The 17882-nt window shown below is 39.9% G+C and overlaps 1 protein-coding gene across 2 annotated transcripts in view; it reads right to left on the reverse strand.

Moving 5' to 3' along the window:
• The window catches only part of il1rapl2 (interleukin 1 receptor accessory protein-like 2), a 374577-nt gene that overhangs the window by 38152 nt on the left and 318543 nt on the right, over positions 1-17882 (reverse strand). For both annotated transcript variants that reach the window (XM_068714208.1, XM_068714207.1), the window contains exon 7: positions 13470-13544. In XM_068714208.1, coding sequence (XP_068570309.1) covers positions 13470-13544 — 75 coding nt within the window. The remainder of the gene's footprint in view (positions 1-13469; positions 13545-17882) is intronic.

Here is a 17882-nt window from a genome sequence, read left to right on the forward strand (position 1 = left end):
TCTTAAATTATTATTGTTTGTAACAATCATAAAATGTTGACTTTAACCAATATGATTTGGCAATATTTATTATGATTTCTGGTGGTGATTTAATGCTCAGAAGTCAGTAAATCAGGCTAAACAGATGGAATGTTTGGAATGTTTCTCAAAGTGTTTGTGAGTGGATATAAGTTTTCTTTTTCACCATGTAATACTTAAAGTACTCTGTATACATGTTCCAGAAATCTTGTATACAATGCTGCTGTATTTGTCTTTTATCTTTTGAGACCCTCCATATTTGCAATAACATTTCGAAAAAGTGACAGGAAGAAACCAGGTGATGATTTTTCTTTCCAACATGGTTTAGAAAAGAGTCCTTCTCTACATAGTTTACATTATGAAATCAGTGGGTTGCATTAGTGTACAAACAACAACTCAGTAAGCTTTGAATCCACAAACCAGCAGAAGTAGGAACCATGAACCATTGACAACCACACATCAGTAACCTTTTCACAGGTCAGTTCTGATGGGATTTAAGCTTCTTAATTCCCTTTAACACACTGAAGTATTGATGCATACACACGCACACACACACACACACACACACACACACACACACACACACACACACACACACACACACACACACACAAACACACACACACACACACACACACACACACACACACACACACACACACACACACACACTAACACAGTCACATTTGGCAGCTGTCCAATACAAACCCAATATGTACCGCTTGAAATTATCGTTGCAACTGAAGTTATTGAAAATCATGGCTAAATTAAAAAAGGAAACAAGTTTAAAAGTTTAAGTAGGTGATTTAGAATAGTTTCATAATAAAAAGAGTCCTGTGCAAATCTTCAATATAGTTTGACATTACAATTCCACTGGAGTATTATTTAATAAATATGAGATGGAGAATCACTTCTGGAAATGCCAAGGCTCAATTTCCTGTCTAACAGGAAATGAAGCTGCCACAAAGTTCGAAAGAGAAGTATTTTTATTATTCTGAATAAACGAAATATTTTCTCTGTCTTCCATTTTTTCTGTCTCCCTTATCTGACTTCATCTTTTGAGCCTTCACCCCCCTCCTCGTCTTGATTCATTACCACAAAGACACACACACACACACACACACACACACACACACACACACACACACACACACACACACACATTCATACCACCTGAGGTGATTCCCACAGAATTAATAACTCTCCCAGGAAAGTAATAAAAGGAAATCCAGCCTCCTTCTTTGTCCATATTTGGCCATTTCCTGACAGCTCTAATTAACCAAGTCCTTTATGCTTCTATACCTGACATTTGATTGGCTGGGGGGCTGGCCTCGATAAGAACAGTTTTAAATTAACAGATGGAATTAGATTGGAGATTACTGCTTGACAAGGTTAATTAAATGACCAGTCACGAGGGGCTTGTTTTAAATCTAACGTCACCGACACATTCACAGCTGATATCGTTCGCCACGCCGGAGTTTTCTCCCAGTTTTCCAAAGTATAGCACTGAGTGTCTCTTTAGCAAATGTAAATTATTAGCATGTTCATTTTAACATGGTGACTTGATTTCCATAAACTCACAAGACAATCTCTGATTAGCCTCAGGAGAACCAAGCTCTGGTTCTGAAAAGGGAAGCCAATCCATACACTAAGTGCTTTGAAATTGCATTCTTTCTAATGGCCAGCAGGTGGCACTCCTCTAGTTGTATGGAAGTCTATGACAAAATGACTCTACTTCTCACTTGATTTATTCCCTCTGTAAACATGAGTTTATGATCTCAATCTCTAGTTTCAAGTCTTCTTCAATACAGCATGATGTTCATTTAGTAAATTATGGTCTATTTAGAGTCAAATAGATAGGGTATGATTTCGGGCATGGCTACGTCTTGATTGACAGGTTACTACCACTCCCAGAGCAGTATATGGTGTCTGAATGTTTCTCCTCCACAGTCCAAACATGCATGGTCACTTCCACTCACTGGTTGCAAACAAACAATATGACAACGAACAAAATACCAAACTCAAGGCTTCAAAACGGCAGTCCACAAACCAATTGGTGAGTCACGACAACTACGTCTACTTTTTATATACAGTCTATGAATAAGTCCAATATTCACTTTCCATTTTGGTCGCTACCAACTCCACATACTCCAATACGTTTACAAGCTAGTTACTAATTCTATCTGTCATTTAATGCACCTTATGTAGCTCACAGTGGTTATAAGAACTTTTCGGCTAAGAACTGCTACCTGTTGCTGCTGGAAATTAGGTCGATAACAGCATTGAGACTGAATCCATACAGTTAAGTTTGCTGTCTGAGAAAAAATGCTAAAATTATGTGTAGAGCTCAAAATTAGGTGCTAATTCAAATTTTGGGTTGGGATTACGGTTAGCTGATTCTTCGCTCATAGTTTCCCATTGCCCAACCAAAACATTGGGCTCCAAGAATGCAGGTTTATTTGCGATTACTAGAGTCTCCAAAAGTAGTATGGGAGCTAGAGCCTTCAGCTTGCAAGCTCCTCTTCTGTGGAACCAGCTTCCAGTTTCAGAGACACCCTCACCACATTTAAGACTAGGCTTAAGACTTTCCTCTTCTATAACTATTATAGTTAGGGCTACCTCATTTGGGTAATTTTTCCTTTTCAGATATACGAAGGTCCAAGGACAGAGGGTATCGGATGCTGTGCAGATTGTAAAGCCCTTTTAGCCAAATTCATGATTTGTGATATTTGGCTATAAAATAAGTGAAATAGTGAGGCAGGCAGTTGCTATTCTGAGGTGTTTCAATTATTGTGTGCCCCATTTGTGTGCAAACAGGGGTGGCTAAAATATTAGCAATCCCTAAAGCAGTTTAATACAATATGACCAAACAGCCACAAAAACATCACCATGGGGTTGAATCTCATATAACAGTGCCCACAGCAACCTATATACCTGACATTATATAGATAACATTAACTGCAGGATTCTGACAATAATTTGCATTAGATTGTCAAGGTGTACCTAATAACGTTGTAACACAGATTCTATTGGAGTCAAAGTTTCTAATTCACGGCAACTTTGAGGGAACGGGCTGCTTAATGTCCAAACATTACATCTGTGTGTCTAAGCAGAGGCCCTTGGTACCTGCAGTCCAACACAGGTAAATAATCACCAGTCACCACTGGAGTTTAGACAGAAAAAGATGAATAAAAATGATAAAGGAATGAGCAGATGGTTGTGGCCTTGAGGGTGTTTGACTGTGAGCTGAATAAAGAAGCAAGAATCAACAGCTAAAATGAGGATAGAGAAAAGAAAAAAGCAAGTGAGCCCACATGAGGTTCAGAGTGCTAATAGTTTTGGTCTCAGTGGGTGTGTGTTGGGGGGTTTCATGACAGAACTGGGTGGCAGGTGATGGTTGACTGACAGCTGTTACCCGAGGGTCCCAAACCATCCAATAGTGTTCTACTTCTCCAGCTTGGGGCCAATGGTTAACAAAGTAGACTAAAAGAAGGATTGCAAATTAAATTTTAGTTCCTGCTTGTTTTGAGTCATCTGTGGTTTGAACAGCTGTAGGCCTACAAGTGACTGGACAATTTAGATTCTGTGCGTGATTTCAGGCTCTTCATATTATTGTAGCATTCCCAGCTGGACAGCTGCAGGTACTGTAGACTGGAGAGAAATACTTAAGGTTGTTACAAAGTTTGGCTGGTTGCTTTTACATGTTATGTTACCAGAAATTGTAGGCAAGGTCTAAACTATCTGGATGACTTTCTGACTGTATACACACAGAAGGTAGCCGTGGATAGCTATTGAAGCTTACACATTAGCATATAGATCTACCTCCAGGCAACTTTCTAGCTAACTAAACTAGCTGCCTGTTCATCAGAAAGCACTGGTTGGTTTCCATGTGTGACATTTAGTTGGTAATAACTAAGTCAGAACATGAGGAAGTAGTTTAATAGATTACTGTCTTCCAAATTAAATTCAACAGAATTCACTGACCCAAAATTAGTCCCTATTTACTATGCACTGTATTTACTGTTTGCCATTTTATTTGAGTGTCCGAAGTGTGAAAATTTATCCCGTATGTTGTTCTGTCAAAAAATCCACCATGGAACGAGTCCATACTTTCTGCTAACAACCCACCATGCAATGCTCTGCATTCTACAGATATGAAAGTCACTGTTATGAGAAGCTGTCAGTGATGATGCAAAAGATTTGTAAATGTCAAGAATTTCAATTAACTGCTCAATGTTAAGTAAATTACTTAGTGTCCATGATATAGGGAGAAGTGCATGGGTTAATGATGGAGTGATTTTGGACAGCAGTGCAACAGCTAGTTAACCAGTAAACTATTATAAGGGAACAGAAATAAGAGCAACCCCCGAAGATGACAAACCATAACTACTTCACAATATACCTTATCTATAAATCGTGAGAAGAGCAACTTTGTACATATCTGAACTCTCCTGATCATTTTACTGCCAATTACCCATTACCGTATATTATCTTAAAATAGGTCAACCAGCTTTGATAATTCACAACTTCTTTTCATGCAGTTGTCCTCTCATCAGCAAAACAAACTGAATGTACGGTAGCCTGGCATACTAGATTCAATGTTATAAGTAGGCTACAATTATCATAACAATATGAACATCAAGGCTCCCTCATGTGGCCCAAAGGTGCACTGCGGATATAAATGTTAAATGAAAGTTTGGCAACCCAAATAAAATCTCCTGCGGTGTGGTCCCATCCCTGTCTTTGGGATAACTGCACTAGACAATCAACTGTAACGTTACCTGAAGAAACTGGTAGTTTTCCTGCAGTCACTGCGCTACAGTGGTTTTTATTAATGCAGAGGAATTGGCAGCTCGTTTGGTTAGCTGGCAAATTGCCCCACAAGTAGACTGGATTTATGGAATTAGCAACAAAATCTAATCCATGGGTTGTTTTTACTTTTGTTCACATTCGGAAACAAATGGTAGAAATGATTTATGTAAAATGGAAGGCTTTTGGAAGGCATGTGGAGGCTTTCACTGCTTTCCCTGTTATACTTATTTTGCCAAAGTCTTCCTTTTTCTGAATCATTGCCCTTAGTCTGAAAGGCCCTTTGAGAATTCAAGAATTTTCCCTAAAAAGTACCTTTGCGGAAACCTGTATTGAAGCAACTCCAGAACATTATTGCCCTTCAAAGTTGTGCACAAACCTGCTGTATATCCCTGGATTGAGGTCATGGAACCCTTTTTTCAAGTCAACTAAGATGAGCAGTGCTGTCTATTGTAACAGCGGAGTGAGTGTCAGAGACCTCTTGACCTCCATCACTCATCTAAAAGTAATAGAAACAAACTATACCACTTAAGATCCCTCTTTGGCTTCTCCCTTTTTGCTCCCCGCTCCCAGAGCAGTTCAATGTGTGAAAATGTTAAGAGCGGTAAGAAAAAGTGCTGCCCCCGGAGACCAAACGCACACATGCCAACGATTACACAGACGTACACATACAGTATAATGAATGAATGCACAGAAAGACAGACAGAAGCTACACAGAGAATGTGTGCATGATCAAGGTGTAAAAAGAGCTTGTATCTGCTTATCTTATTCTCTTTCTATTATTCTATTCTATTTTTAACATTTACACACAGTTATATTTTTGTAAAATGTACTTTAGGCCAGCTAAACAATATGCAAGAAGAAAGACTTGTTCAGCTAAAGTTCTGTTTAAGCATTACAACTCATTGTAAACAAATGCTTCTCTAAATGAATAAATAACTGTGTCCCATTCAGGCAGGGCCTCGGGATGTTCAGTAGCTGGAGGTCTGAATTTACCCACAACCAAGGAAAGTTACTGATTCTCAGAAACTCTCTGGGGAAGTTGAGGATTATCAGGGGATTATAAAATGACTTAATTTTACACAAATATATCACAATATTCTTTATACATTTATTTGATGAAATGGTGGTTTACAGCGGTTTTCTCTACAGCAGCCAAACCACAGCAGAAACCACTTAGCTTTAAGAATTATAGCATTTTAAAAGACCTTAAACTAAGGAAGGAACACATTCCTGGGGGTTAGAAGCACTCTCAGACCCCATTATGGATGTTGTTTCTCATTTGAGTTAAGTTTGAATTTATTTTGCTCTGTGGACATTGTGGCTGAGATAACTGAGACAATGTGCATATGATATTGTAAATTTTCACTCTTTGTGATTCAGCAATCTTATAAAAAAGTGTTCCAATAAACTCACGTGCATTGAATTTGATAAAACATTGCTAATATCCGTCATATATGAATATATGAATAAGTCATATTATATTCTGTAGACTAGTAACATGTCAAGCCTTATGCACACGTTGCATGAGAGAGATCCTACTTCACACAGCCTCACTCACACTGCAGTCATTAATCATTTCAGTGCCACACACACACACACACACACACACACACACAGATAGAGGGAGAGGGAGAGAGGGGTCGTGGTTAGGTAGATTTTCAAAGGGGATTTCTACTTAATAAAAATCCAATTCTGGCTCCACAGGATCCTTCTCCCACAGAGAGAGTGAGAGTTTGAAGAAGAGAGAGAAAGAGAGGAGAGACAGCAGGGGAAATAATTAGACAGTGATGGAGACACAGAGATCACAGTGTACCAAACAGCGGGGTTTTTGTTAGGACAGCAGATTTGTGGTACAAAAAAAAATGACACATATTCTGAAAAGCTCTTCTATTTGAAAAGCCTCGTATATGTGTATGTGGCTTCTCACATTAGATTTACTGGTGCACTATTCAAAGCTGTGTTGAATTAATTATGAGATAACCGAGACACAACTGATTTATTTTATGTTGAGGCTCTTAATGAACCATCTGTCCAGCATAATTTTCCCATTGATGACCCTTGTTTTTTGACATTTCCATAAGTCATAGTGACTTAACAAGTAGGTAGATTTACCATCAGAAACCACAGGTGTCTCGAAAATTCCACCTCAAATAAAATCTTAAGGATTGTTTTTTAAAGAAAAGGGTTAGGGTTAGGGTTTGGTGTGCAACAAGATGGAAAAACATACAGTATACGATTATAATATGATTATATTATGATTATATTATGATCTTTGGACCAAAAGCAATCTGTCCACCCACATTCGTTAATATCCATAGAAAACATTTTGACAATTTTTTTGGCTAAAAAAGGACATTACATGTTTATGGCGGATGTACATGTGCCATATTCATACATGTTATGTCCATCATGTTGCCTCAAGGCTTAAAATGCCATTTAAGTAATTCAATGACTAATCAGACAAACTAAAATGAAAGAAGTATCCCCTCATAATTTTATAGAAAATTAATGTTGCAATGTTCTCAGGGCATCAAATTATGGAAAACATAATCCACTGCACCTTCACATTTCCCAGCATGCTTTTAACAGAGTCACATACAGAGCAGTAGTGCTTGGACTGGCAGCTGTCTAACACGTGTGTTTGAAGCCACATCCTCTGGCTGGAGGACTTAGACAAGCCGCTGTGCCATCCTAAAGTCAAAGAACTATGCTCCATTAAAAACCGGTGTATCTTTTGGGTATCGAAAACCGCAGAAGCTTTGGAGGTGGCTCTCAAAAGTATGGAGTTTTCTCCCACACAGAGGACATATGACTCTACAGAGTGACAGCAAATTAATGCATCAACATGTAGAAGCTTTTCAACGCATTCCTGCGGTGTAATCCACCCCTCCACTGTGTGTTACAAAAACACAGTTTATCCACAACAAAGTTACTTCTGTGGTGCTGTATTGTATTGTGAAGATCCACAATGTAGTATATTTATTCATGTGTTTCCAAAGCAAAAAAACATTCAAAGACCTTTGCATATGACATAAAAAACATTTTGCCCCCTGCTGCTGCCGCCTGCTCTCGTCTACTTTCCAGGCGAGGCACAGTTCATCTCGAACAAGCCTAATATGTCTTTGATGTGTTTGCAGCTTGGTATGCTGCCCCCAAGTGGATAAAAAAATCGACCAATTCTGGCGAGATAACTAAATGAATAATATTCTAAATATAGCGTACACTTAAGAAGACATAGAATTTTTTGGTGGGCCTTTTCTTTAGGTGGCTAAAATACGTTTTGCTGATGTCTGTGCCGTCCAAACACCATTAACTGTATGGATAAGCACCTCATACAACCCCACCTAAAAACATCCAAACTATCCCTTTAAGGTGACTGCCTCACCTCCATCAGAGACCTTTCTCACCTTCCTCTTGCTCTGCCTCCCTTCCAATCTCTCCATCAGTCCCTCCTTCTCAATCAAGGTTGCTGTTTACCATATTTACGAGGCCGCCAGACGACAAATGACAGCGAGGGCCAAAGAAAGAACAGATTCTATTTTTAGATCGATCATCCTCTCACCTGTAATTATTTTCTCAGTCCCTTCGATGCTCTCAACTCTCACTGTCCCTCTGTCCTCTCACTCTCTTTTCTCTTTCAACAGCCCATTTGTCTGACGACACCAGGAAAGGTTTCTGTGTTTGAGTTTGCACATGGCTCCGATAGCAAACACCATGTGCTTCATTGTGGCCTGATGTGTTGTGTGTGTGAGTGAACTGAGAGAGTGATGGAGACAGAAACAGTGTGTGTATTCGCAGTGATAAATAGACAACTCAGATACTCAACATTGCAAAGGTCTTTTTGTGTGTGTGTGTGTGTGTCCTTCCTTACTTCCTAGCACTCTTTCCTATTTTGCCCTTACTTATTTCTTCCTGGTTTCTTCTTATCTTCTCCCAATCTACCTGTCTTTCTCCCCCATCTCTTCCACCCCTTCATTCTTTCTTACTTTCATCCATTCCTCGCTAATTACTCCTTCATTTTCTTTCACATCTCATTTCCTCTCTCTGTCTCCTTTTCCTACTTAAGGGCAGCCCTCTCTAAATTTCTATTTTTCGCCATTCTTCGGTTTTTCCTCACCCAACCTCCTTTCTTTCTCTCTCCATCTTCTTTCCCCCGAACTTATTTTGTACTGCTTCTCTTTCCCCTCGATCCATCTTTGACCTTCTCACTTATGTTCATTTACTTTGAAGCACCATGTATTCAGGCTTTATCTTGTTGACAAGGTTTCTTTTATCATCTTAACTAGGCAAACAGGAAATAAATAAATACATTATTGGTATTATTTGTATTATTTTTGCAGATAATTTGACACTTTGGAGCCGTTGTGCTGCATCATTCTGCTCTGAATTACACGTCTGCGGATGACTAACAACTGCAAACACAACCAGGATGGAAATCTGCAATATAAAGACCTCAGCTGCTTTTATTCCACACTGCACCCCTCCCACCTCACGTTATCTCCCCGTGACAGTTTGAAAGGGAATAATGACGTGACGCATCACCACTTTAAGACACATGAATGAAGGGACCGAATGAGCCGAGAGAGGAAGACAAAGGGACGGTTTGAGAGATAGCAAGCGGTGAAGGGAGGACAGGCGGATGGAAGGAAAGTGAGATAGAGGCAGACACCTCGCAGGGACAGAGGGAGACAGAAGTAGAGCGATAAATACGATGGGTGAGGAAGAAGACAGAGACGGACAGAGGGAGAGAGACGAGAGGGGAGGAAGAGGAGGAGACAGAAAGCCTGCCTCTTTATCTTGCCCTGCCTTTCACAGCCAGCCTCATCCTGGCACATGATACTGCTGTGTGTGTGTGTGTTTATGTGTGTGTGTGTGTGTGTGTGTGTGTGTGTGTGTGTGTATTGGATGGACTTAACTAGGGCTGCAACTAATGAATCAAAATCAATCAATCTAAAATTTCTCCAATAACATTGTTGATTATTTAGTCTCATATCATGAAATAGTAAACGTCAATGGTGGTTTTAAGGAATGTAATGTGTCATTTTTTGTTTTCATAAATGACTAAATAGAATGTAAATTAAATCTGCCAGTTGACTAGTTCATTAGGAGATACATACTCCCTGTCCTAGTCTAAAGGTAGAGTTTGCAATCGGTCTACTCCGAAGCCTCGATCGTTGCTATTGTAATCAATGTCCAATCTTTTTTTTTTTTTTATATGAATTTTTTTTTTTGAAGTTTATTAATATTGACTGTGTCACTTGTACCAATTGACTGTGTCACTTGTACAACTTTGACACTGCACTTCTTTTGGGCCCCAGCGATACAACCACCACAAGTGTGAAGTGTGGTACTTGTCAAACACTGGAAGAATTTTTGAGACAGGTGACAATTCACAGTCGAGCAATTAGCTGAGCTTCACTGGCTTTAAATATGACTGACACTCAGGTCTGAGAGCACTTATAAGACAGATTGCTGATGGTAAAGATGAACCCCAGCACTTCACGTTCCCAGTTATTGAATCAAATTGGGTTTAATTCATCAAGTCATGTCACAATTTATCACGCTTCGGTTTTCTGTGCATTTGCATCACTCTGGTTTAAACATTCACATTCATTCTCACTCTTTAGTCTACATTCATCAGTCATCTTTGTCGCTTCTATTCTTCTGGCTCACACTAAGACAAAATGGCGATTCATTGTTTCAAGTGTGACTAATACAGTTAAATTTGTCTGTGATTTTTTTTTACTGAATAAACTTTCAGTTTTCTTTTATAGATTAATCAAGAAACTTGACTAGTTGTGCCTTGTTTTCAGTCCATGCCTATATTTTCATATTTTATTTGTCACTTCTGCTCCAAATTAATTTCTCATTAAACACAGTATGGAAGTTCAGAAACAGCAATAATAAGAAACAGATATGAGACAGTGAGACTCAAATAAATTATATTTAGATAATGTATTTATTGTAAGCCATCTTTACACTTTCTAAGCTGCTGTTAGAGCTGATCGTCGTGTTAGCATTACACACCTACACACTTCTGACAGCAAACGATTTTAAAGGTAGAATTTTAAAGGGGACGTGCAAATAAATCCTAAAGCATCATTGTTCTTTTCTCAGTATTCTATTACATTTTTTTTTTTAATACTCATATCATGAATCAATCTTTAATTAAAGCTCCTTTTGTCAGTACGTTGCCTGTAGCCCACAGCATTGAAATAACAGTGAGATTAATGAATGGTGTTTATAACCCACAGCATTATAAAATATTGGAAAAAGCAGAGGAGAGAATGAGGAAAAGACAAATGAAAAAAAAGGGACAAACAGTTAAAAATGAACAGGTGGAAGTTGAGAAGAAGAAGAAGAAGAAGAAGAAGAAGAAGAAGAATAGAGAGTTGAAATAGAGGGAAATGAACAACAACATAACTGTGGTTGCTGGTGTAAATCTCCCCCAGGTTAAAACAAGATGATAATTAAAAAATGTACCGCAGGGTCACACTGTGACTGTGAGAGTGAGAGTGTGTACATTGTGTACGGCTGCTATTGCTGTGAATATTTGTGTGTGTGTGTGGTGGGTTGATGGGGGGGGGGTTGCAGTGCCCATTAAAAGGTGTCCCCGCTGCAATCAGACCTTAGGGCCTATTTGTTACTACATCAATCTGGAGTTAATGGAAACACACAACGCACAAACACACACGTATTGCGCCCACATCCAAACCCATTTCTGCCTACAGTGCTAACATTGTCAGAGAGAGCACTGAACAGCGGGACACACACACACATGCACTTGTAAACACATGAACATGGACACACACACACAGTTGGCGAGGAAACCAGCCAACCAGGCCCACAGCAGAACACAACACACAAACACACACACACACACAAACACACACACACACACACACACACACACACACAAACACACACACACACACACACACACACACACACACACACACACACACACTGTGTAGCATAAGCAAATCCCAGTTTTCCTCAATTTTTTAATTCCATCATTTTATCAGACCTTTTATGTTGTTTTAAAAACTACAACAGTGCTAAAATGACATTTTTGAGCTTGAGGTAAGCTGCCAATCCAAACTTCCTTTACTTTTGATCTGAAAATCACTAAATGACTACTTTTGAAAAAGTCATGGTTTTGAGTATCGGGCAGTTCTCATCAGTAGATAAGGTGGCGCAGTAGCGAGTCCTGTGCGAGCTACGCAAGTGATTTTTTAGGCACAAAGTAAATTGGATTGAGTGCATGTCTGCTCATGAGTCACTGTTAATCGCTGAGTAGAGGAGATGAAAGAACAAAAAACGCAGCAGGACAGGGACGGGTAGAGCGAAGACAGCCTGAGAGCAGGAGACCAGCAGAGCGCTCACTTTCAACTGTCTGACCCAAGTCACCACATCTCCACCAGCTCCGGGCCTGCTGCTCTGCGCATAAACCTGAGTTCCCTATAGACTTTAGCTACGTCTCTGCAGGGTCCAGTAAAGTATATCTTCACCAAGACCTCCCTCACTCAAAGAGACTTTTTCCCTTACACAACCACTACAAAAGAGACGACTGCAAAGGAGGTCAGCCGACACAGTCGGAAGGCTCTACTGCCGGCCATGTATCCATTAGAATGACGTCCTTATTGGACGATTGCACACCTCATGATTTATGTCCAATGTCAATGTTCAGTGCCGATGCAGTAAGTAGCGTGACCTTTATGTGGCGAGGCAGAAAGTAAGGGTGTGGAGGTTGGGGTGGTGGATGGGTGGGTAGTGGATCTGACTGTTAAATGGGGGACCAGAGTGTGTGTTCCGTCACATACTTGCATTTAGATCTGGGATCTTTTTTATGCCTTACTTTAACCATACTCTATAGGCCGTAATCATGATCCTTCCCTAACCCAACCAATACTCTGGTCTACTGCTAATGTGCATAGTCTTTGGTGTTTAGAATGAATGGGGCCCCCACCATGGAGCATGGTACCCAGCTCTCTTAATATGTCCATGCTCTTTATATAAATCCATTATAGTTGTGAATAAACATGGTTAATTAAGTGAACTTAAGGGCATGCTACTGTCGTTCATACAACGTTTTAACATATGCTGTTCTGAGCACTTGGTGTCTACCATAATGCAATTGACATCAGTCAGTTGCCAAACACCGAGGAAGAAGTGCTAGCATCAGTGCTGAAGAGACAAAAGAAAAGAGCTCCACTCACAGGATCATCATGGACAGAAAATCACTATCATCAAAGCTGTGCAGCTTTGGCACGGCGAACAAGAGGCACCTCTCCCATGCACAGGGTTAAGGTGGAATTATATGTGTGCATTGAAGGGTTTTGGTGTCTCTTTATAGCCTCTGAAACTCTACGACAGGACTCCCATTAACCCCCTGCATCAAGCAACAATCCAGCTTTAGTGTTAATTTATACCTGAAAGTCACAGTGGCACTTGAGCTGTTGTGAAAGGGCAGAAATTGTCCATGGTAGTCTCCCAATAGTGCACACACACATGAGGAAACACCGCAGAAATTAAAACTTTTCCACCAAAGATTGCAACAGCATTTTAAGGACGAGGACCGTAAGGATTACCATTTCAACCTAAGAATAAAGAGGTAGAGAAGAGCTGTTGGTCCTTACCAGGCGTGATTTCTATCACGGTGTCTTGTCTCTCAGGGGGAAAAAGGACCTTGGGAGGCTGAGTGGTCTGGAGAGCTGTGAGAGAGATGGAAAGAGATACATATAATTGGCTCATCATTCCCACGTATCAATCTTTAAGCTAAACATACTTCAAAGAAGAAAACTCATTCACACACATTCATCATATCCATCCTACTATCAATATGTATTATATTTAGATTATTGAGGAATAAAGTAAGAACTAGGTTTGAGGAAACTCAAATATTCACAATATATCGGACCAAATAACTCAATATCGATGGTGCTTTCACTACACATTTTCACAATGATTTTGATAACTAATCAGTGAGGGTAAAGGTAAATAAAAAAGATCTGGTAAATTCAGAAAATCTCATCACTTTACTGTAATGCAGCATTTAAAACCATGAAAAGACAACACTATATTATAATATCCAAAATCTAAGAGGATATCTTCTCTCAAGTCACAATATCGATATAAAAGCGATATATTGCCCAGCCCTAGTTAGAGCACTCCGTAGTAATTTGCTGTATGTCAAGAAGGAAGTCTTTTTTCAATCAAAAACCCAACAGCTTTACTTAATGTAAGAGCATTTTTGTCGTCTGAAGAGGACAGACAGCGCTAGAGTAAAAACAAGAGAGAGACATATTAAAACGGAGGTCTGACATTTGGGTTTTCCAGAAAAACGGTTGCAATGTGGCTGTAAATCTCCACAGTACATAATTCTATAAGGAAACACCTTTGCTCCATAAATCGGTCACTACCCTGCAGTATCACAGAGCCAAATATAAAGAGTCTGGAGCGCATTGACTTTCACAGCTACAAGATGCCGCCTCAGCCACGGAGGCAGGTCAGTGCGCAGCTCGTCTCACCTCATGATTTCTTTTTGTCTCTTCCAGACAAACAGGTTGACTGAACTCTGATGACCAACAAACAGACACTCTCTGCTTCCACCTGAAGCACCAATCTCAATCTCACCTCACTGGATTCTGAACACCAATGCTCTCTGCTGTCCAACACCTTTTCCCCTCACCGCCTCTGAGTTTCTAATAATCCTCTGAAGTGTTTCAGTATTCCCATTGTTCTCTGAAGACTGTGCTATTATATCTCATTCAATTTGTTCTGTGTCTTGGATTAAGAAGTATTGGTGATTTAATTGGTGATTTAACAAATAACATGAAATGGACGCAGTTGTGAAGATGATTGGTATTTTGTTGTATGTTCACTTAACTGATGAGCCCAACAATGAGCAAATCTAATGAGATAAGGCTGACTCAAAACAGCACAGATAATGAACTATGTCCATCTTAGCCATGCTAGCAGTACAGCTTTAGGGCCCGTGTCTGTCGGTCAGTCTGTTGATTGCTTGGCTCATAACTTTTGTCCAGGTTGAAATAACTAGATCATCTAGATGATAGTTTGCCAAGAAAATTTCTACGGACATTTGTGGTTTCCAGAGGATGAATCCTTGGCGATTTCCTGCCTTTACATTGAGTGCAAACATGTTTACAAACATGTAAACATTTGTGGTTTTGAGTGTCTCGACAGCTATTAAATGGATTGTCATCAAATGTAGTACAGACATTCATGTTACCTTTCAGGATGAATTCTAATATCAGGTGATATGAGGAGCCTAACTTTTAACCAATTTGAGCTGAGCGCCCCCACCGGTGGAGGAGCAGCCATTGTTGTTTAGAACGTACAGTCGCCTCTCCGACTCGTCTCATACACTGAAACGCTATGGGCTGTCGTTTCAGTGTATGAAACCATGCCAGGAGCACCTCACAGGATGCTGATTGGTCCGAACACTGGTGGTCTGCACACAAATGCAATACTTGAATACTGACAAGATTGTTGTTCACCTTGTGATATTGCAAGAATCCAGCTGTCTTGCAAGGTAAAGAGGGAAGACCTGTGCTCAAGCTCCACAATAAAGGATGCAACCCTTGCATTGATTTGAAGGTGCAACACTGATAATGATGGGTCAGTATCTCCGAACTCTCATTAAATATGGGTCCACTTGTAATGGCATTTCCTGTATTTGTCCGACACTAACAACCACAGGAACAAAGCTCAGGACTGTTGGACCATACAGTGGTGAGACTGATTTGACTCTCACAGAACCATCAGTTTCCAGCAACAGCAGGCTCATGTTTTCAGCAATAAAGTTTAGATAAACTCACTGTGAGCTACTTGCCAAGCACCAAACAGCAGGGAGACAGAGTCAGCAAATAGATGGCAAACATAGTGAAGAATTCAAAGCCAGATATTTCCCTCAGCAGTGGGTGGAGACCGAAAGAGAGCTTAAAGGACTAACATTCATCAGGTGGACACAAACCCAACTTCAAATGAATGCTAATGTTGCTCTGCTGGATGTGTAAATAGGCAACTGTTTGCTTGTATATTGATATCAGAAGTGAGTATAGTGTGCTTCCGCACTTAAAACTGTTTCATTACTCTGATTTTCAGTGGCACCAAGAATCAAGTGTCCCATTTTTTTTCTTTTTCCACCTTGTACCCCAGTAACCCCTGTCAATACCTCTATCATTCCATCCCTCTCGCCGTATCTCTGATAAGACTGATAGTTTCATTTGCATTCTGAAGGGACCGCTGCTCTCTGTTGAGATTAATGAGACAACCCTTCACCTAGACCTACTCCTCTCCTGCTCTGTCCTCTATTCACACCCTATACCTTTACTTTCGTCTCTGCTTTGTCACTTTTTCTCTTACTATTATAATGTATGGCGGGCCTTTACTTGTTGCTGTCTCCCAAAGCAAAAGTAAACATTCATATGAATAGTAAAAAGATACAGTGGAAATGTGTCCAAAGTCCAGGCTCATAATAAAAGCTTTAATTACACGACAGAACATAATGCAATCATTTTTTCATGGCTTGAAGCCGGGTTTAGTGTCTTTTTTGTTGGATGCACCCAGGTGTATTTCCATGCACCTGCATGGTATTTGGGGGACTCATTGTGGACTTGGTTGCGTCAAAATGAGAAGGAGGCACAGTATGAGCTTTGTCAGTAGTGATTAAATAGTGCTGCACTGCGTCTCTCCCACATACAGCCGTGTTTTTACCAGATGACACCCCTAACAGATCCTATTGGCAAGTTTGCATCACTGTTCTGTGTTCATGTTAGATCTTTTTAATGTAAAGAAAGTATCTGCAGCAGAAAAGAAAATTCTAAGGAAAATGAAAACCTGAATACAAATCTGAATATGAAAAGATGTGTGGTGAATAGATGATAACGGCAGGGTTGCTTTTCACTTTTACTTTTCACACACACACACACACAGACACACACACACACACACACACACACACACACACACACACACACACACACACACACACACAACAATCATGCATTTGATATCTTTGAACTTCTCATAATGCTTGCTAGTCTTGAAATGATAATGCTTGTTGATGTGGAAATTTGAGTGGATGTCTATGTCTACATGTGACAGAGAAAGTGGCATCAGGTTAAAGGCATTGGCTGACTTCAACAAAAACAGTCCAAGAAAGTGATGATTCACAGGAAGTAAACGCAGGAACCAAATCAGCTCCATTTAATGTGTCTTTGTGGTTCTACTGCATCTGAGGAACTGGAAAGATTATGCAAAGCCACAGCGTGACGTGAGGCAAGACGCTTGCATGCAACAAGACAACAATGAGTCAGAGCAAAGGACAAAGGCAACTCCTGTATGTGATCTATATCCTAATTGTGTAAACAGACCAGAAAAACCAAATACCATGAACACATTACAAAGAAAGCAGCGGTCTCAGTGCAGTGCTGCCTATGCTCTTTGGGGTTCAAATGAGATTTGACCTTTTCCAGTTAGGTGTTGTCCAGCACAGATAGAGCAAGAATTACTAGACAGACCTTGGACAGAGCCGTCAAAGACAGGGGATATAAATCTAGCATGTTCTTGAACTTAAAGGTGTGTGCATATGAGTCATCAGATATGAACTTATATGAGTGCAAGGAAGTTCAGAAAGTCATTTGAGTGACTTTTCTGTGATTTAAGAGCGCGTCGCTGCTATCTGAATCGTCCTGATCTGATAATTTTCAGCTCACCGGGTGCTCCAAGTAGATTAAAACAAACATTGTCTTAATGCGGTCTTTATCTCCTCAGATGGAATTAACCCAGTTTGTGTGTCCAACCAAATGTGACCTTTTTTACATTTCCATTTTGAAATCTCAGACAGTAAGATTCACAACATCGGGAACAAAAGAGGACATTTGTTAACATTCAAAATAATAATTCAAATGATATCCTTTCATTCTTTATGATGTTAATAATTCCAGCAGTGTGGTCTATTATCGTGTGTATTGCAAATGGAATGACCTCTTTATGGATCACTTCATTTTGACCTTTGCTGCTTTCTG

This window comes from Cebidichthys violaceus, unplaced genomic scaffold (genome assembly GCF_023349555.1).
Source record: "Cebidichthys violaceus isolate CVI_PGR_0920_01 unplaced genomic scaffold, fCebVio1.0.p SCAF_2, whole genome shotgun sequence".
Lineage (NCBI taxonomy): Eukaryota > Metazoa > Chordata > Actinopteri > Perciformes > Stichaeidae > Cebidichthys > Cebidichthys violaceus.